We start from the raw sequence: 21,146 nt of genomic DNA on the forward strand, positions 1-21,146 counted from the left end.
CCTTTTTGGTAGTCAACAAACACTGTCTTTCACCGTCTTTATTTTTATTTCTTTGAGTAAAACACTGTAAACAGAATGAATCATACTGCAGATGTGCCGTTTGACGTGGTTTTATGCTTGCTTGCAACTTCAGTGACCCTGCCAAATTTGACCAAGTTGACTGGTTAGGTAGGTAGGTCATCTGTAGCCTGTGTTTCCCTTATAATCCCTGCCGGAGTGTAAGAGCAAACGTTTACTTGTCGGGACTCTAGTGAAGAAAGTGGTCGATACCGATGTTTCTGTCCTAATGGGTGCACTAGGCCAACGAGTGTGTCCAACGAGCCCTGCATAGGCGTTGCGTCACTTGCTGCTCGAATGTCATGAATTGTCGCGCTGACCTTAGCGTGCGTACTATTGGCATCTGCCTTTTGCTACACCGATAGCCACGTGCTGGTTCATTTGGTGCCTGCTCATTCTGTTCCGTTACATCACCGCTGCTGCGTACAGCGAATCTCGCGTCTGTCAGTCACAATGCTCTTGTGTGCTATCCTGGCTTCCTGCATCAATTTGTAATTCTGGCCATGCTTATCCTTTGCTGCGTACGGTGCAGCTTGATTTTGGCTGCCATTACCCAGGCCAGCTATCACTGCCTACCCAGATATTGCCTAATGCCATCGCTTCTTTGGAGTATTTAGCGCGAAGGTGATTATGTTCTGATTGTTTAATTCTTCAGCAGCAACTTCTACACCCCCGGGGTCCACAGCCACGTCGGGCCGCCATGCCTGAAGACGTGGCTGCCGTCGTGTTTTGCGGGAAAGCAACTCAAGCCTCTCTCCCGACCGCTGACATAGGTATCATCACTCCTGTACCGCCTTTGCAGCGCCGCCGCTGTGTAACGAACGTGATGGAGGCAGCGCAAAGATGAAGGGATCCAGGGCGCTGTCCTGCCTCCCTTCTTTTCCAAAGTCCGTCATCTTTGCGCTGTTTCCACTGTGAACCAATACCAACTTGCTCAAATGACAGTCCTTCCGCGTTGTGTAACTTGTTCCCTGGTTCCGGTACTTTTCTCTGCAGGTACCCAGTGCGCTGTTGCGTACCTTACCAGTGCAGGATGCCAGACTGAGCCCGAATTGCCAGGTTCGGAAATTCGACATCTTCTGTAGTGTGCAAAAAAAAAAACAAAGAAGTTGCCTACCTCTGCAGTATTTTATAGGCAGTGGCTATATTGCCGGCAGCCAGCAGATTAGCCTGGGAGAAAAGTTGCCGGCAGTTCCTTCCCATTGGCTGGCCCAGGACACGTGATTATTCTGCTGGCACAACGTCGTGGGAGCTATTTTGCCAGCTGCCGGCAAATTTGCCCGATAGAAAAGTTGCCGGCTGTTCTCTGGCAATGCTGCCCCTGGGCACCGACGCTCTTGCAACCGGACGTGTCAACTTCAATGTTGGGGATAAGTTTTGTGCTTTGCCAAGCCTAGGGAGAAGATTGATCAATACTGTTCAGCAAATTTCGTTAAGATATGAAAAAAAAAGGGATGCACAGACGATCGAAATGTCCAAAAAAGGTCGGTAAATTGCAGCGGGCATGTCCGATGCGCTGAAGTTCCAGACAGTGAAATTCTGCTGCATTCAAGGAGGAAAGAAGTTCACACAAGCAACTGAATGATGCTCTTCGTAATTAAACTTCCTGCGTTTGCTTAGCGTGTTCAGCGAGAGATGTGAAGATAGAGTTTATTAAAGTGATTAAGTTAAAAAGTTTAAAGGTGAAGTTTATTATGATTGGATTACACGCTAGTGTTTGATTGCTGGCCATTCCTTTCACGGTAGCGTAAAAAATATTGAGCTAAAAGACGTCAGGTCTGCACGCATTAGTAGTACCTTGTTCACTGGTTGATCAAGCATGAACAGACAGCATTCGTGCTACTCGTGCTTACTTTTCGTTCCTCGTTCACTTGAGCAGGCTTGTAGTACAAACGTAACGATTTTGATGTGTGCGCTGGCTTGCGCTGCATAGCTTAGTTCTTGCACAATGTTTCGAGGCGTCGCTGATTTCCCACAGCTTGTCATTTTTTATTTCTCTGGTGCGGTGAATTTGACTGTTAACTGCCTGAGGCTGACGTGACGAAGGCAACAACATTAAGCTCAGTCCCTGTGCATGCAGAATGGGCGACCCACTCTTTTTATTGGGTAGACAACTTGTGGGATTATTTTGCGTTTTGTTATTAAGTGTGCATTTCATGCACACGTTGTTTTTACTGAAGTTAGTGTTTGGAATTTCGTAGCATTGAAATAAACAATCGTGAATTCTAGCCGTGCAATCTTGATTTTCTGGCAGACCATTTTATTGATTCTGCTACTTGGCTTGAAATTCTGCAAAGGGAGCAGCAAGGAACGTTCAGTGTCTGTTAGTAAAGTGAATAGTTTTGATAGAATGTAGATTTGGCAACGGGGCTTTGAACCTATCAAATCCACATGGAACTGAGGGAATGCGACTGGATGACATGCCTTGAGTTTGGCAGCGGGCAGATAAGTGAATGGGCCGAAGCACTTCATCCGTTGTTTTAGTGCTGGAAATGTTTAAGTTGGAAATGCACACCGCAATTTTGCGTAATCTTGCCAGCTATTTGGTTGGTCGATTCGATCGTTTGCGCATTCCTTTTCGATACCGTAACGTAATTCGCTGAACAGTATCGATCAATCTTCTCAAGCTCAGGAAAGCTCAAAAACTGGTACCTAACGTTCACGTTGACACCTTCGGTTGCAGCAGCATTGCTGGGGAACTGCCGGCAACTTTTCTCTCAAGCTAACCTGCCGGCAAAATAACACCCACGAAAATGTGCCGGCAGAGTAATCCTGTGGCCTGGGCCAGCCAATGGGAAGGAACTGCCGGCAACTTTAACCCCAGGGCTAATCTGACGGCTACCGGCAAAATAGCCACTGCCTATTTTTATATCCGGTGGACCCCGTGGGTTGGATTTTAAATGCTGAACTGTATTGCACATGTGCTGCGGAATTAAGACCGCTGCGTTATGTTCAGGCACGTGCGAATAGTGCTCCTTGCCATCGAAGCAAATACGTACCTAAATATTGGAATACTTGAAAGGAAAAAAATGTTGCGGGTAGAAGCCACGAATGTTGCAGTGAGAACGCAACGAGGTGTTTATTGTGGAGGAATAATCTAACGGGAGGTTTCTGTAGGAGTGGTTCTCCTGACCGTTCTTACACATTTCAGAAACCGAGGTGCACCCTTTCCAGTTCTTGGCACCCTTTGGGGGAGTGCCAGAATGGGCCAAGATGGCGGTGGAAGGGGCTCTAGCAGACCGGCGAAGGGGTCATCCCACCTGCTCCTGCTGTCCACACTTCAGCAACACGAGGCGAGTCAGTTTGTGGTGTTTGCGGTGCTGTTAGTTATAGCTTCAATTGCATTGAAGCCAGCGGCAATATGCCATTTACGCCAGTTCTACGTGTTTGGTACAAGGAAGGTTGTGCAGTAAGTGTAGTGAAGAGCATGCCGTCCCAACAGAAAGGCATGGGACGGTGGCGCACTTTAAAGCATCCTAACTCACCTTTTCGGGTGCAGTACCACGGTTGGGGGAGGATAACTGAGCTGAGCGTGGGCCTTGTGCGTGTGAGATATTATTTAAAAAGAAATTTTTTATCTCAGCTCCGCCAGAAAAATTGAGAGTTCCGAGAGGTCTTGGAACAGGTTTTTTTATGACATTAAGTAATTCACATGAGTTTGCTCTAACATATAGGAAAATGCAGCCAGTTAAATGTTCTTTGGCACAAAAATCAATGCTTTATTTGAACATTGTACGTAACACCAAGAAAACAATCACAAACTTGTTAAAAAATTTGCGCACCAAAAACATGGAAGGTGGTAGACAGCAAGTTTTACAAGTTATGCGGATGCGGAACTAGGCGTTGGTGACCCTCCAAAAGTTGATGGTGCTTAACTCTTTCGTTACCGTGAGAAATTGACTGATTTTAAGTGGTACAAGAAAACATTTTTTTCTGTTAAACATATTGATTAGGCACTAATTGCAGCAATGCAAAATGCAGATGATTTAACACCCTTTCCAACAACACCACTTTTTAAGATGTTTTCATACATCGTAGTTGCGAAAAAAAAAAAAATCAAAATCAATATTTTTGTCAAGTTGCTGTAGAAAATGATAAAAAAGCAGTTGTGTATAAAAACCACCAGTAGTAGAAAAAATTTCGAATATACATTTTGTAAGAACACATTTCAGAAACACGTCCTTGAAAAAAATATTGACTTGTACGAAACAGTTTTGTCAGATATAAAAAAAAAATGTTAGCACGCGTGGTGCCCGTGCCATGCAACAGGGCCCAACCTCCATTTCAAAATGCGCAATTTTGTGTGGTTTCTTGAAAGAAATTTGGTTGTTTGAAATTATCAAGGCACTAATTTGTCCCCGTGTGGCATGAAAACATCTTGTCAATGACTAACTTCGCATTTACAGCCCGTACAGTATTCGGGACAAGCACACAATGTGGATAAATCTGCATGGAGTTGAAAAATTAAACTCAGTGGTTGATGCGTCTTGATGTTCAGTGTCAGTTATCTCTCAAAACATAAACATTATGATCATTTTCTGACTTGCTGTTGTAGCCCTCCTTGCTGGAATGAGGTTCATTGCTCTAGAATTGTGCCCTGCAAGCTTTCGCAGAGTAGCTGTTGCGCGATGAATGAGTTCAGCACTGTGAGCCTCCCGTATCGCAGCGCCACCTATCATTTTAGAAAAGAAACAGTACCAAATCGTTTGGAGACTCCGCCGGAATAGACAGTTCTACTAAAGAGCAACACTAGGCCTCCGGAGATACCCTCGTATAGAAACGAAACTGGCCGGCGAACAGCTGGCGTTGTGCAAGGCCATTTTGCAGCGCTCTTGTGGTTGGAACTGATATCTGGTGACTGGGTGTTATCATTTGACTCGCATTGGAAGTTCTTATCGCATAAATCGGGTTAGGGCGGGGTGAAATCAGGACCAGCATGCCTTTTTCGAGGATCAGTAGCGGATGCTGAGGGTGCCATGGCAGGTAGGCTTAAGTTTGGTAACTGCGTATGGCGCCAAATAGCAATATCACTATGCAGAAATGGAACTGAAGCTATATTAAACTGTTTGCGAATGTTCCTGTTGTAAGTAGAACTACAACGCGACCTAGAACAATGTGCGCAAAGGCAATAAAACTGCCTAAAATCCTAAGAAAACTTTGCAAACAGGCACTGCTTGATATTTTCAGCTGATTTCAGGGATGATTACTGTCACAGCACAAACCTGACGATTGAAAATAATCTTCGGATTCGCCATCCATGCCTGAGAACAAAAACCAAATGCTGATGCAGAGTAATTATGAGTGGTGCGCCTTCTTCTTTGGTAGCAGTGATGCACGATGACCACACCACTTTTCCACACCCAGGTGATGCAAATGCGTTTCAAAAATCACGTTTTTGTTGCAAGAGTGAAAACGAAACTGATTTTGAAAGGGCCTTTTCCGAGCGAACCCCAAACAGCTTTACTTATTCCAGAAACGCCTGGAACACCATGAAAAGGGGTCCCAAGGTGTCGTTCAGACTGAATGATTTGGAATATGCCCGGTAATGAAAGAGTTACGAAAAGCGGCTGTGGATGGGATAAAACAGCTTGGTTGGTGAACAGACAGTTTGTGTTCTGCTGGGTTAGAGAGGTGGCCAGTTCTGCCGTCACCCCATCAGACTTTCAAGCAACCCGACACCTACACCTGACAAGCAGGATTTTCCGCATGCACGATTGTCTGCGTTGTGAACAAGCTGATGATTTGTTCAAGTTAGTGTCCACTAGGTCATGTACTGGTCTGCACCTGTGGATCGTGGGAAACTTGGCAGTGGGTCTCTTCTACCAGGCATGCGGTTTGTGCTTTATCGAATGATGCAAGTCGCCCATGGTGCAGGGTTGGTTGCAAAGGTGTTTCCACTGTCGTTTTTTAAGCTGTCATCCTGTCAGTGGGGGTAGTTTTGTGCGTGCAAGGGGCAAGAAGAGAAGCACAGAGTAGAAAGGGTTTGTGTAATGTAGAAATGCATGAAAAAAGGTGGGTGAACGACACAGCTATGCAAGTGTAACTGCTGGGCACATCACTACAGTAAACATGAAGTCAAGCAATCTGACTGAAGGGTTCCTATTCGAGCTTCACCGCTACGGGGGCAAGGAAGAAGAAATGTTTGGAAGGGGTGGACAGGCAGCGCATTTTTATAGCGTTTAGTGTGTCCTTGAAGGGGCAATGAAGACAAGGTACAGGTTTGTTTCATTCGGAAGATTTCACGTTCTACAGTGCCCCCACTGCTGTCCAGAAGCAAACGACGCTTTATTCACTGCGAAATTAATCAGTTGAAGCTAAAATTTTGATTCTCGTGCCAAAACGTGTGTTTGAACAACGTTTGCGATGACATCATAAGAACAGGTCTTTCAGCTGAACTTGGTCTGGAGCAGAGACTTGCTTACTGTTAGTCAGCCTAGATGGCGCCACCACACCACGGGAAGCTGTTTTAAACTGCCCTTGCGTCATTCCATGCCAAACGTCCCAGCCGTAAAATCGACCATCACGGATTTGCTCAGTAAAAACTGTGGGTCATCCTCGCATGGCCCACAATGCTCCCTGAAAGTGTTTTTGGCCAAAAAAAATTTGTTCTTTTTCTAGCGGCCCTTTTACCTCCAGGGTTTAACACAAACTTACGTCTGTGAAAAAATTCACGAAAAAGTAACTTCTCTTGCAATGGCAACCATTTTTTGTGAACATCATGTTGAGGCTCTGGGCTGCTCTATGCAGCATTTTTAAAATGTTTTTCCTTTTCTTTGCTGTGATTACGACATTCAGAAAATACACGATGTCGAGCATTTTCAGACATTTTTAGCAAATACGAGCACATTCTCTCAGCCAATGAAGCATTTGTAGTACGTGTATCTCAGCATTGTGGAAAATTGGTAAAAACTATATTTACACTGAAAAAAGGTTAAATGTGCCAGAAAGCATTTGTCAAACTTGGAAAAATCTTCTTTCTGGCCAATATTCACCTTGGAATTGCGCATTGTCGTGCTCGTAGTAAACGTATCAAATACAAGCCCTTCACTAGTTCAAATGATCGCAGTTTATTTCAGGAAGTTTAATCAGAACAGTTTTTGTTTTAGCAGAGAAAAAAAATTTTCAATTTGTGCAGCGACACTATATACTTCACCCCGCTGTTCCACAGAGCGTCTTCTCTGCACGGCATGCGCCTGCCTGCATGAAAGAGGCGCGAGCCAGCGGGTTTGCGCTACAAGAATACCTTTCGCCGCAATGGTATTTCTAGCGTCAGTACAGGAAAAAGGAATAATTCGCGTGTTAGTGGGAAAAGTACAACCTGGAGCTAGCGGTGGTGCGCCCATTCCATGAGCACTGGTAACTCAATGGCTGGACATCAGATGTGCATTTAAAGCATAGGGTTATACAATTCCCGCTAATGCATACAAATAAATACGTTTAACTTGATGACTCCGCCGCTGTTTATTTCATAATTTTCGGCATACTTAAAAGATACCACGTATAACAAAGCCTGCTTCTTTAAATGCACGTCGATGTCCAGCCAGCCGTTGAGTTACCCGTGCTCATGGAATGGGCGCACCACCGCTACCACCACAAATGCTTCATTGGCTGAGAGAATGTGCTTGTATTTGCTGCACATGTTTGAAAATGTTCGACATCGTGTATTTTCTGAATGAGGTATAGAGCAGCCCAGGGCCTCAACATGATGTTTACAAAAAATGGTGGCCATTGTAAGAAAAGTTACTTTTTCATGAATTTTTTCACAGATGTAAGTTTGCTTTAAACCCCGGAGGTAAACGGGCCACTAGAAAAAGAACAAATTTTTTTTGGACAAGAACACTTTCAGGGAGCATTGTGGGCCATGCGAGGATGACCCACAGTTTTTACTCAGAAAATCCGTGATGGTCGATTTTATGGCTGGGACGTTTGGCATGGAATGACCACTTTGGTTTGTTTGTGACCGTATTTAAACCTGGCTTGTTTTTGTTGATGGAGAAAATGATTGTTTCGTGAAACATGGTGCTCGCTCGCCAAATATGGTCACGTAAGACACCGTCACTTTCGTCAATCAGCCAGTGTCATCTGAGACAAGCCCAAAGCACCGCAGCACTGTGCATCTAAACGAAGCTTAGTGCGCGTAGTACCAACAGCAGTACGCATTGGTACTTCTATGTTTACGTGTGCTTTTGTGACTTCCACTGTTTGTCCCACCATTCTTACTGATATAAAAAGAATATGCCGTAAATTTAAGTGCAAATAGCTCTTTCGGCATGCTTATACATTCAGTCGTTTGCTTTTTTCCGGCCTCCGCCAATCGCCGAGCTGGCTGGTGTGACATCGTAGGTTCTGTTGCGGGAAATGAGCGAGCGGGTCGCATGGACATTCCCTTCTTTCCTGATTATACAGCTTATTTGAGCGAAGTTTATGTTAAAAGTGGTGTCAGCACAATTCTCACGAGGCAATCTTTTGAATGCACCAGACTTGTGTTTTGTCCCCATGGCCCCCTTTAAGTGGGTCCGGTGTGTCCACTAAGGAATGGCAAAAGACAGAAGAAAGATATCCCCACACATTCCCCTTGCAACTGACCTGGTAAAATTTCTCTAGGCAACTGCCACATGAAAAGGGAAGCCAGTAGCCATGTGGTACCGCATGGTGGATGGATGTCAGGTTGTAAGAAGCCTTCCCCTTTGTTTTGCTCTGACACTTGTTCTGTTATTTCCTTGGACAGTTGCACTTGCAAATTGCAGCGCAGGCCCTTTGGGCAGTGAGGGAGCTCGTGATCAAGATAATGCCATGGTGCAATCTTCCGTGCATCACTAGTCTGTTTTAGCCGCCGTGTCAGATATTGTGACGTGGCGGCAGTACACAGATGAGACGAATGATGGGATGGGGTGAAGCGATCTATTTACAGAATGTACATGGCAGCCATACAATAGCGCGCGCAAGGACACAGCCACTTCGTCGTCTCGTGCCTGAGCCAGCGCAGTATGGGACATTGCCCGCCTATATGTGTCCCGTGACATCATCCCCGGTTGAGGGCAACCTTCCCGGTCGAAGCTGCAGCGCGGTGAAGATTGCAATGCGGGTGGGCAGTGCGATGAAAACATACAGTGAAGATGTGCCTGCCGCCACTGATGATGATGCACATGATGATGCCTGGCCCCGCAACCGCGATGCCTTGAAGCCAGAAGCGGACCATCTGAGGACCGTCTGAGAATTTTTGAAGGTCCTTCGCAGTCAGGTGCACGTGGTTTCGTATATGGCATCAATGCTGCTTGCTGATGCTCCGCAGAAACAGCGAATCTTCACGGGTTCCGATGAATCTGAACTGTAATCTCTTTGATTCGTCAGACGACTTTGATTCATCAGGCTTCAAGTATGGACGGCGGAAGTCGCCAAACCGCCCCGGAACATCAGCAGGTATCTGCCAGTAACTTTCTCTTTATCAGAAGACCGCTAGGGGGCAACGCGATGTGAACCCATTTCTCGTCGGCTCTGCTTTTGGACTCCTGTCTTGCCGTTTAATTAATTTCCACGCTGCCACTTTGTGCACCGCGAGAACCGGCAATCCACACCGATACTGAGGACACCAACATCGTGGCCGAGGACCAACCCAACGGTCAGTTACAGCCTTTTGGAAATCTCCCACGCTACCAGCTCCGCTAAGCCTAACAGGCCTAGGGAGTCAGCGTCGCCGCCGGCTCAATATCTGCAAGCGGAGGCGTGAGCTCCGGCGCATCGCCGTTCAGCGCAAGACCCAGCATGGAAAGCATCGTGGGAGGAAAGGACATCGACCCCGAGGAGCTACAGCAGCCTGGGTGGGCTACGATTCGCCACCGGCAAAACACCTTGTGCGACCAAGCACGTGCGTCTACTGCAGCCACGAACACCTTGGGCGCCGCACTAGCACCCAAGAAAGAGAAAAAGCGTTCCCCGCGTCGCCCGCCGCCGGCTTCGCCTCTCCCATCTTCTGATGTGAAAATCGTCCTGCACCCCCGAGGAGGACATGCGTTCTCATCTATAGCGCAAGCCACATTAGCAGATGATATCCTGGCCTAAGCGGGAGTGCCACCGAACCGTGAGGATCAAATTTGAGTGCACCACGTGGCTAATTATCTCCTCATCAGTGCACTTTCAGAAGACCGTGCCAGCAAATATGTCAGCATTGAATGTCTCTTGCTTTGCGGTCAGCAATTCGAAATAGCCACTCACGTGTCCGCGCCAGCTAATACCACCGTGGGAATCATCTTCAATATTCCAGAAGACGACACCCCGGAACAAGTGCTGGACAGCATTTTCAACTACAACGAGGCCTTACCAATTCTTGACGCCAAATGCTCGAACACTTCCAACATGGTGCAAATTCTGTTCGACGGTCACCGAGTCCCCTTCTGGGTACGATAAAGAGCAACGACGTACCAGTACAAGCCCTTTCGCTGCAAGACGGAGGCTTGCGCGGCGTGCTGGCAAGCCGGGCAACGTATGCCCGAACGCCAGATCCCACCCGCGCTGCTGCCGCTGCGGCACGACGAATCCCTCCGATGACCACCCGTGCACCCCCCGGTGCATAGTGTGCGAGGGCCCTCCTCGTATGCTCAGGTGGTCTCTGAACAAGGACACCTGCTGCATGGTCCGGACGGCCGGGACATGGATTTTCCTGGACTCCATCACAGAACCCGAACTGCCCAGCCCGAGCGCCAGGTCCGGAGCTCCAAGGACCGAGACAAGCTTCCTGAGCGCAATGAGCACAAGGCGGCGCAGCACCCACCCCGAAACCAGCACGGGACGGGACCCAGAGGCACCTACAAAGCCGCCCTCCAACAAGGTGGAAGACCACCACGGCAACAGGTGAGGGGCCCCAGCGCCTCTACTCCCCTGGTCAGAAACCCCACCTGCATGCCAACATTTCCCCTCTCATCATCTAACCCACCCCTTCCCTCTCATCTGACATAGCACGCAAATTACAAGCCATGCGCCTCGAAATGGCTGCGCTGTGAGCTGAGAATGCCGCCCTCAAAAAAGAGATCAATCTGTTACGAACTCCGAAGCGAGAGGAGCCCCCGCCCAAACGGAAAGCACCCAACCCACCCAATGGGGAAGTACCTCCCCAGCCCGAGTCCCCCTCGCAGGAGCGACTAAGCCGTCTGGAAAGGTTGCTGACGGAACACAAACTTGAATACACTCAAGCGGTACAAGCCATACTCACCGCCCAGGCCGAAATGCAGGCCCGATTTGAAAATATGCACCAGGAGATGTTGTCGAGTGTCAGAGACCTATCTGCACGGATAAATTCCCAAATGCCCCAATGTATGACATCACTGATGAAGGCCTCTAAAAAGGGAGTCGTGCTCTGGCAGTGGAATTGTCGGGGCTTTGCTCAGAAATGGGCGGAACTACAGCTACTGCTAAAACAAGTAGATAATCCCCCTGACATAATTACGCTACAGGAACCTGAAAAGCGGGTCAAATGTCTAGGATACCAGTCCTTGCAAACACAACACGACACTGCAGTACTAGTACAGCGAAACATATCTGCCCAACACACGCAATTTGATAGCTGTTTGATCCCTCACGACTTTGTAACAGTCTACCCGAAACGTAGGACAGAACAGGTCATTCACATACTAAACGTTTACAGTCGCCCCAAGCAACACGCTCATAATTTTCGATCACTGATTCTGGCCGCCAAAAAAGTTGATTCGGGCTCACCCCTCATAATCACTGGAGACTTTAATGCTCCACACACGGCATGAGGTTATCCTAGGGATAGCAAGAAGGGCAGGCAACTCTGGGATGTAATTCAGTCAGCAGCTGACGCTCGAAACTCTACCGGACCCACCAACCAGGGAGGGAACAAGTGTACAACGAGACACCACCCCGGACGTCACCCTAACCTACAGAGCGGGCCATACAGAATGGAGAAGGCTAGATGACGCACTAGGAAGTGATCATCACATAATACAGCTACACTTGACACTCAAGCACCCACACCACCACAGCGCATGCAGACTGTCATCACATACTGGTACACTTTCCGGGGGGCACGACGAGCTGAGGACCTGCCCTTCTCCCCGATGCTTGACCTAGCTCAATGGACGGATCAGCTCCTGGGGGACGTAAGAAATCATCAACAAGAACTAGATCCGGAAATACCGACACCACACGTCGACTCTAAATTGCAGCATATGTGGGAAGCTCTTGAAAACCTCAAAAGGCGATGGCACACTCAAAAACACAACAAGCACCTAAGGAAATGGATAGCCATCCTAACCAAGGAAATTGAATGTTATTCTGCCAAACTAGTCAGATCAGGATGGGAACAGCTATGCGATTGGCCACAGGGCTCTATGAGTATGAAGAGGACTTGGTCCCTTCTGAGGCATCTCCTTCATCCAAGCCGCTCTAAAACAGAGCAGGCCAACAGCTCACCCAGGTCACCAGACATCTCGAGACCGATCCGAACTGGGCAATTCGAGACCTCATCGGAAGATACGTACCAGATGGAGAACAGGAAAAGCACCCGGACTACTCCGGGCCACCTAATCCCTCCTTGGATGAGGAAATCACAGAGGCAGAAGTCATAGGAGCGCTGCAGGACGTGCGAACATCTTCTGCCCCGGGGCAAGACTGCGTAACAAATAAAATGCTGGGAAATCTTGACAACAGCTCGATCGCCTACCTCACTAAGCTGTTTAATAAGCATTGGATGGAGGGCACTCTTCCTCAAGAATTCCGTCATGCTAACATAACCCTAATCCCCAAGCCAGGCAAGCAGCTTTCGATAGAAAATCTTAGGCCGATATCGCTCACGTCATGTATAGGAAAAATATTTGAGCGCATCATTCTAACTAGAATAAACAGGTTAGCAGAAGAACAGGAATTGTTGTCACCCAATATGTATGGCTTTAGGGCCGGGCTTGCGACAAACGATGTCCACCTGAGACTATATTACGATCTGCTAAAGGACCCTCCCTCGCGAGACTCAGCAGCGATCCTGGCCTTGGATCTAACAAAGGCATTCGGTAAAGTATCTCACAAAGCCTTGGCAGGGCTGGAGTGTATAGGACTGGGCGTACGGACATACAACTATGTTAGCGCATTTATATCTCATAAAACAGCCACGCTAAGGCTGGGAGACTTGGAATCGCCAGAACTCTGGCTTCCATCTTCTGGCACACCACAGGGGTCGGTTCTATGTCCCCTATTATTCAATTTAGCAGTATCGCGCATAGCCTCTACTCTGGACCGAGTGCCTGGCCTCCAGTACAGTATGTATGCAGATGACATAACCTTAAGGGTCACTCGAGGAAGTGATGCCTCCATCGAAGAAACCCTTCAAGCTGGCGCTAGAGCCGTCGTACAAGGATCCCGAGTAGCAGCCCTGCAGTGCTCCCCAACAAAGTCAGAACTTTTAGGTCTGCCCGCTAAAAGATCGGGACCTTCGTGAGAAGCTTCCATCCACGTTTCAGTGGACGGAAAGGCTGTACCTCGAGTCACTAGCCTCAAAATTTTAGGACTCACACTGCAGAGTAATCGACGCAACACGGAGGTGCTCAAAAAGCTCTCGGCGCATGTCACCCAGATAATCGGCCTGCTCCGAAGGATCGTTGCTCGAGAGCATGGCCTCGAAGAGCAAAAGCGCCTGAGACTTGTCCTTGCGTTCCTAACCGGCAGGATTACATACGCTCTTTTCCCTATCTATCCCTTACCGACAGCGAGATAAGGAAAGATGGCCTAATTCGCAAAGCATTCCGAGCTGCTCTGCAGTTACCCCCGAACGCTTCCACTGCCAGGCTGGGGGAAACAGGGGCATACAACATGACAGCAGAACTCATAGAAGGCCACTGCACTGGCCAAGTCAACTGCCTGCCACGCTCCTCCACGGGCAGATTTCTCCTAGAAAGACTTGGGATCGGCCCAGCTCAAGGGCTTGCGTTAGTGTGCAGCATTAAATCATCAATCAGGAATCATATCCTCATTTGACCTATCCCAAAAAGTATGCACCCATCATTCCATACCGAAGGGCGGACGCATCGAGCCATGTCATTACTCCGAAAATTTCCCCCTTCCAGAGCTACCCTTTATGTGGATGCTGCAGAATATAAAGAGGCGTTTTCTATTACCGTTATTCACTCCTCGTCATCTCCTCCTCTTGCTACCCTCACCCTTCGTACCCGACACCCGCATGTAGCAGAAGAGGCGGCAATCACGCTGGCATTAACACAAAGGCCCGCCCCAGAAATTATACTCTCCGATTCGAAAACGGCCATCTAAAACGTCGCTAAACGTCTCATTTCGGCCCAGGCACACAAAATTCTCTGTCTAAATTCGCCATCCCACACGGTCGAACTCCAATGGTTCCCAGCTTACGCGGGCATTGGAGGGATAGAGACGGCCCACACGGCAGCCCGGGCACTTGTCACCCGGGCATACGATGTGGACTCTACCACCCTCCATGGAGCCAGATCAACCAGGGATAGTCTCCTGACCTTCAGAGAGGTCACGCAGCATTACCGCCTCTCCTGCCGCAAGCTTCCCCCCGCCCACTCATCTCTCACTCTAGAGGAAGAACACCTCTGGCGTCAACTGCAAACGGAGTCCCTACCCTGCAGTGCCATCCTGCATCACGTCCACCCCTCCCTGTAACCATCCCCCCTCTGCCCCCGCTGCGGTGAAAGGGCCACGGTCCAGCACCAAATGCGGGCTTGTGCAGAGGACTCATTCCCTACCATTAATTCCGCTGACCAGTGGGTGGAGGCTTTGGGCAGCTCAGACCCCCAGCTCCAGAAGGAGCTCGTGACTCGAGCAGCTGAAATTGTTGCGACCCTCAGGGTTGCGCCCACCACGCCCTAATCCACTATGTAAATAAAAGTATTTCTCTCTCTCTCGCTCTCTTTATCCTCGGGCCATTTTATCACTGCTGCGCATTGATGTAAACATATCCGGCCTGTTTAAAGGTCACAGCTCTTACCTGAAGGGTGTCAACTTCACTCGGGCGGGACCACTTGGCGCTGGCTGCACGAAAAGTGGAGCCAACCTTTGTTTTATTTCGCCGAGAAACTGCTTCGCGCACTGGCAGGATAGGGACTAGTGCTTATATTTTGTATGTACCATACTTACCTGATTCTAACGCGCACTTTTCCGGAAATATAGGCCGAAAAATCGCATGCGCGTTAGAATCAGATACGAAACCGAAACTGCCAAAACAGCGGAAATTTCGTCCACCCATCGCCATCTCAAGATGGCGCCAAAGCTTTTAGCAATGATTTTTCGGACGCAGGAAGCCTAGGCCTTCGCTTTTCTATCGGCGTTCACACAAATCGTCACATTGTTCCACTTGTGTGCTTGATAACAGCAATGGCAGCAGCGGCAACGAATGAAGGTGCGCCGCTTCCACGAGTGGCTTACGAGTGGTTCTCACGTTCAAAACAAGCGGTCGGCTAAAGCGTGTGCCTCTGGAGAAGCTCATGGGATGGGCATGCGATGCATGGGCGACGATCCAATCGGCCATGGTTAAACGTTCGTTCAGAAGTTTGGCACCGTGAACGCGCTTGACGGCAACGAGGACGAGATGTAGTCAGCAGAAAGCGACAAGGAGCTTTCTGAGAGCAATGAGGAGTAAGATGAGTGAGATTACTTTGGAAAATAAATCGCCCGTTTCTCTGGCATGTTTTTCTGGGTCACGAAGCTCCGTGCGCGTTACAATCGGAGGTGCTAGTTTTTTCGTGTTTTTTTTTTGCCAGGAAAATCGGGTGTGCATTAGAATCGGGTAAGTACGGTATGTAAATAACTTTTGTACTTACAGATATTATATGTGCAGTATTATTCTATCAGGGCCTTGTTTTCAAAATATATTTCAATTTTTTTGTTTACCCTGTACAAAGTAGCATTGATGTATTTTTATTTTTGTTACCTTTTCTTGGTTTATTAATTTTTTGTTAATATTCGTTATAATTCTGTTGTTTGAAATTAATACTGTTGAAAAGACTTATCCTTCCTCTATCATTTCATGCCATACACTTTGGTATCGATATTTTTTTTTCTGTGGCAGGAAAAATGTTTCCTGGACTTCCCAAGAACAAAAGATTTTTCAACGGTCACGAAAGTGTTACGATTGCGTTGTGTGAGCTCACACAGTGAGCTCATGCAATGTTGTTTTACATGCATGCCGCTGGTGCCTGTGAACCATCTTGCCTTAGTCATTGGTGAAGCCACGCGAAGCCTAGGATGCTGCGAAGCAAAGTTCGAAGCTCTGCCACCATGTGTCCTTTCAATCAAAGGTCTACGCGCGGTGCCACCAACTTTATTTTGACAGCTTTCTGGGCCACTGTGTCCACACCTAAAAGCATATCTTACGCTGTGGTTTTAGCCAACATACTGTCAAAAGTCTCTCTCCTTTTGACAGTAAATTGACTAAAACAGAGGAAACTGGTGCAGGGAAGGTTGCGATGAGTAAGGAATCACGGCGTGGCATGCGTCACGGGGAAGCTGCGCTTTGAGGCACGGCTTGTTTTTGTCTTCATCATAGCTTGTTCTAGTCTTGAGAGTATTACATGGTGAGGGTTGGCCTTAAATCCACTGCCTTTATTTACCCACCAGGACACCGTGCCTGAACTCTGAATGGCCTGCGTCATGTGGAACGTAAGGTAAATTTAATTGGTGTAGCATCCTGCAGTGCGGACAGCGTAACATGTCCCATAACCATGAAAACAAGGTGCAAAGCTGAGTGTCTCTTACGTATGGCAGGAATTCGTAATGTCCCTTAATGAGGGCTCCTTGTTCTGTCTGATGGGGGCCATCTTGGCTACGTGCTGACTGCATACGGGCGACAGTTGATGGTGGCTCAACTCAGGCTTGGTCGTCCATGCCCATTTCGTTGTGACAGCAAGGCTGTGAGGGTGCAGGGTCTTTGTGCTTTTGCCATACATCTACCTTACCCCCGGTAGTAGTTACTCTAGTCACACTTAGTGCACCTCTGCAGGTGGCTTCAGGGAAGGGCCGGCAGGCTGGTGAATCGCAACGGTAGGGTGATAAAAGGTCGGTTGAAAATTCGACATCGTGGCAATGGGGGGGTTGTATGTGATGACCCAAGGGCCCTGGCCGGGTAAAACAAAATGTGCCGAATGTGAACCCACTAGTGCCCTATGCTTGTATTAGCTGTAATGGTAACTGCATCCTGCTTTATCACAGTGGCAGCACACTGCGCACCCCCTCGTGTTGGACACAGTGCCAGGAGGGCAGTGGTGGACGTTATTACGTGGGGGTCCCTGTCAACTGTTCTTGGACTGTGTTGCATGGCTCCGGTGGTGTCTCCACTAAAGCAGCAAGTGCTTGCGGCACCTTGCGGAAACCTCAGCCAGGCTCGGGATTTGGGGCTGTGATGTTCGGGAGAACAAATTGTAAAGCTCCTTACCGACATTGGCTCATAGGTTTTGTGGAGGTTGTCAAGACTGGACACTGTGGAATCACATTAGGTGCCCATTCTGCCTCAGACATAGCTCACGGGTCCTCTCCGTTGTATAATTTCAGGGGTAAATTCATTTGTTGTATTGAGTGGCGAACAGAGCAGGCTGACAAAGAGGTGTTCTGTGACAGTCTGTTCCTAGACAGCCGTTTCTTAGCAGACCGGGATCAGTCTGGGTGACATACACTGCACGGCTGGCTAAGCTGTGAGTGACACTGGTGGAAGGAATGAATGTGATGGTCGAAGAAAATGAAGTGGACAAGAGCACTATCACGGAAACACTTTGTCTCGAGCCCTGTGCGGATGAACGTATGGGTGTGCTATGAGTGAAGGTGACCCTGCATACGCTTCAAGTCTGGTGACTAGTTAATGTATCAAAACAGCGTGTGTGCCACTTTCGTCAACTGAATGCTTTTTTCTTCTGACGTAAATGTCAACACCCCGGGTATAGATGTGCAGAGTGCTTGATAGATGTCCGTACATGGGGAGCTTTTGCATGCGAGCAGCTGGTTTGACCTATGTGGCAGATAGCCCTCACGCTATACTAAAATGAGTGTACCCTCCTTTGCTTTGTGGTCAAGAGCTGCAAAGAATGCAGTAACTTGGGACACCATGACTAATTTGTCCCAAACTGAAGAAACCGTCATTTACATAATAGGGTTGTGTTTGCTTCTACACTGCTGTACCACACTGGTGTCACACTTGCTTCCAGATGATTGGGATTCAAACAGGAGCTAGTTTGCATAGTAAGACTTGTGTGGGAAATGAAGAACGGTAGTGCAGTATTCAGTCTATGAATTCTCAGCATTGAGGCGTGCTTTGCTGTCGAAAAAGTGTTGAGTGGGCGAGGAGAACATTAAACTTCATTTGTAAGGAACTTGCTGCCTTCAGTGAATCTTTAAATGCAGTAAAATTGTTTGCGGCATTAAAAAACGATGGCTTGGCTTCAGAATGGGAGCTACAAGACTTGCTTACAAAGGCTCTATAGGGAGCTCAAACGTCTTGTATTTTTAACGTTTTATTTGTTTGACATTTATCATTTTATTCGCCATGTTTTGTCCCGACCAGACTGGTCTCTGTTGAACTCCTGATTTAAATCGTATCTTGTTCTACCTCCCCAGGGACCTTGCCAGTGGCCACCAGACTTGGATTGGAGTGGAGCCTCATGCCTGCCAGTCCTGTCAGGAGTGCCATGACCAAGACACAAATGGAACCATGCACAAAAAGGGGAAACGTGAAAGGACGCCCCACATCTGCAATATTTGCCAGAAACTTTTTTTTCACAAGTACAACTTGTTCACTCACATGAGAAAGCACAGTGAGAAGCCCTTTAGCTGCAGTTTCTGCCAGAGCAGCTTTTCAAAGAAACGGGACCTGAATAATCATGAAAAATTGCACACTACTGAAGTGTACGACTGCCAGTTTTGCTCTAAATGCTTCAGTCGCAAAGACAACCTCAAAAATCATCTGCGAATACACACTGGTGAAAAGCCATTTGCGTGCGACATGTGCGAGAGCAGGTTTTCTCGGAAATCGCAATTGTTTGATCACCAGACGTCGCACAATCGCGAACTGCCCTTCACCTGCAGGTTCTGCCCCAAAAGGTATGCTCGGAAAGACAGCCTCGCCTATCACGAGCGAACTCACACCGGCGAAAGGCCCTTTGTCTGCAATTTCTGCCATGCAGACTTCACAACCAAGGCCTACTTGGTTGTTCACCAAAGGCAGCACACTGCTGCGCAGCCCTATTCCTGCAGGTACTGCCCCAAATCCTTCAGGCGGAAAGAGAGCCTCGTCTACCACGAGTGCAGCCACACTGGTGAACGGCCATTCGTCTGCCCTGTCTGCCAAAAGAGCTTTGCGCAGAGATCAACCTTGGCTTGGCATAAGAGAGTGCACGGTGAAAGAAAGCCCCATGCCTGCAAACTGTGCTCACAGCACTTTGCTCGTAAAGATGCCCTGCGTGCTCATGAGGCCACTCACACCAGTGACCAATCAGTCACCCTATCTGTTGGAGGAGCCACAGATTCGAACTAGCAGTCTCGAGAGGGTGGGCACTGGCAAAACTTGTAATGTGCACAATGGCTTTCCGGGGAATTTGGAGATATTTCATGGAATGAAAGATTGCACCCTGGTGAGGTGTTGCTCAGGAAGTGCTTGCAAGAAAAGTTCTACTGGAAAGAGGGCCAGCCCGGACTGCTGCAGTGGCAAGATGACCTGAAGGCTTGTTTGTACGTCTTAAAGAGGACTTTGTGGCAAATCCAACTTTGTTTGTCACTTCAAAAAATGCTCTGGCTAGAAACCCTCTGTTTGCTGTATGTATTCATGAATCTCCACCAATCTGTCTAATGCACACTATTATGAAACTACAGTTGAACACGGATATATCGAATTATTTTGCTATATCGAACAATCTGAACGTTCCCTTGGAAATCCTGTGCTGAAGTATAGCGTGGGATTTCCACAAACAACTGTATCGAACTCCCAATCGCGGGCACATTCGATATAGTGAACGCCGCTCCGCAAGTGCCCCTGCAAGTGCGCTTCTCCTGCTGGGGTGGTGGGGTTGGTTATGACTTTGTGCGGGTGTTGCCGACCGTGCTCGGTGAGATGTAGGAGGTGATGGCGTTGCTTTGCTTCAATGGCCTTTAACACCTGCTCGCACGCTAGCAAGGGGGCAGCCACATGGTAGCGAGAACGCGGGGAGCGAGTGGGTGCGAAAAGCCACAAAGGAGGAGGGGAAGCTGACCAAAGTTGCTCGGTTTCTGTGCTTGAGTTGTTTGGGGGCTTGCAGGGGGACTGATGTGGTGTGGTGCATGTTCGTGGCATGCGTTCTGGGCGACGAAGGCGGACATTCGACTGGTACATTTGGTTAAAAGATATCGGTTACAGAGGTATTCGAAATTCCTCGCCTTATTTTTGAGCTCGATACTGCGCACCAAACCTGACGTAAAGGCGAAGGCAGCACAGCTCCCCCCTTCCCCCGCCATTCCAGAGCATGTCATGTGCAAAGCCGCTTTGTTGCACTGCCCCAGATGGGAAGTGTTCGGATAAGACGGCAGCACTGAGTGCATCGAGAGTGAATTTAGAGTTGTTAGCAATCCCATGCGCCATCCTGAATGACACAACAGCACAGGAGCTTGTTAGTGCTCACAACGATGTGCAGGCTCTGGCGGACATCACTGATGCTGCAGATGCGGACCCTAAAAGCGGCCTTGATGACGTTCCCAATCGTCTACTGCAGCCAAGCTTGCGTCAGCGTTACCCGCTGCGGTGGCTCAGTGGCTAAGGCGTTGTGCTGCTAAGCACAAGGTTGCGGGTTCGATTCCTGGTTGCGGCGGCCACTTTTCTGACGGAAGCGGAAACCAAAAATGCCCGTGTGTACGAGATTTAGCACACGTGAAAGATCCCCTGGTGGTCAGAATTAATCCGGAGCCCCCCCCACTATGGCGCGCCTCATCGCCTGCAACACCCCACTATGGCGCTCCTCATCGCCTGCGTTGCGTCGGCGCGTTAAACCCTACAATCAATCAATCAATTTCATCAGCGTTATTCGCCACTGTTGTAGCACAATGGACAGTGCCGCGTTTTCTCATTTGTACTGCATTCGTAAGCTTGAAGGCAG

The 21,146-nt window shown here is 48.4% G+C and overlaps 1 protein-coding gene across 1 annotated transcript; it reads left to right on the forward strand.

Moving 5' to 3' along the window:
- Nucleotides 1-20,324, forward strand: LOC144158108 (uncharacterized). The gene is made up of 7 exons (XM_077688761.1): nt 1-168; nt 713-830; nt 1,054-1,116; nt 3,209-3,350; nt 17,039-17,094; nt 18,643-18,755; nt 20,316-20,324. Exons 2-7 carry the CDS (start codon nt 758-760, stop codon nt 20,322-20,324), a joined length of 456 nt encoding a protein of 151 aa, XP_077544887.1. The 5' UTR covers nt 1-168; nt 713-757.
- Nucleotides 20,325-21,146: the final 822 nt, after the last annotated feature.

This window comes from Haemaphysalis longicornis, unplaced genomic scaffold (assembly GCF_048455015.1).
Source record: "Haemaphysalis longicornis isolate Haplotype H1 unplaced genomic scaffold, Haemaphysalis longicornis Haplotype H1 scaffold_10, whole genome shotgun sequence".
NCBI lineage: Eukaryota > Metazoa > Arthropoda > Arachnida > Ixodida > Ixodidae > Haemaphysalis > Haemaphysalis longicornis.

Excerpts from the sequence above, each read along its gene's own strand:
- LOC144158108 (XM_077688761.1), top strand. The coding sequence starts at position 758 with ATGCCTGAAGACGTGGCTGCCGTCGTGTTTTGCGGGAAAGCAACTCAA. Across the intron at positions 831-1,053 it reads TCTCCCGACCGCTGACATAG|GTACCCAGTGCGCTGTTGCG; the intron begins GTATCATCACTC and ends TTTTCTCTGCAG. Across the intron at positions 3,351-17,038 it reads CCACACTTCAGCAACACGAG|GTGGCTTCAGGGAAGGGCCG; the intron begins GCGAGTCAGTTT and ends GCACCTCTGCAG.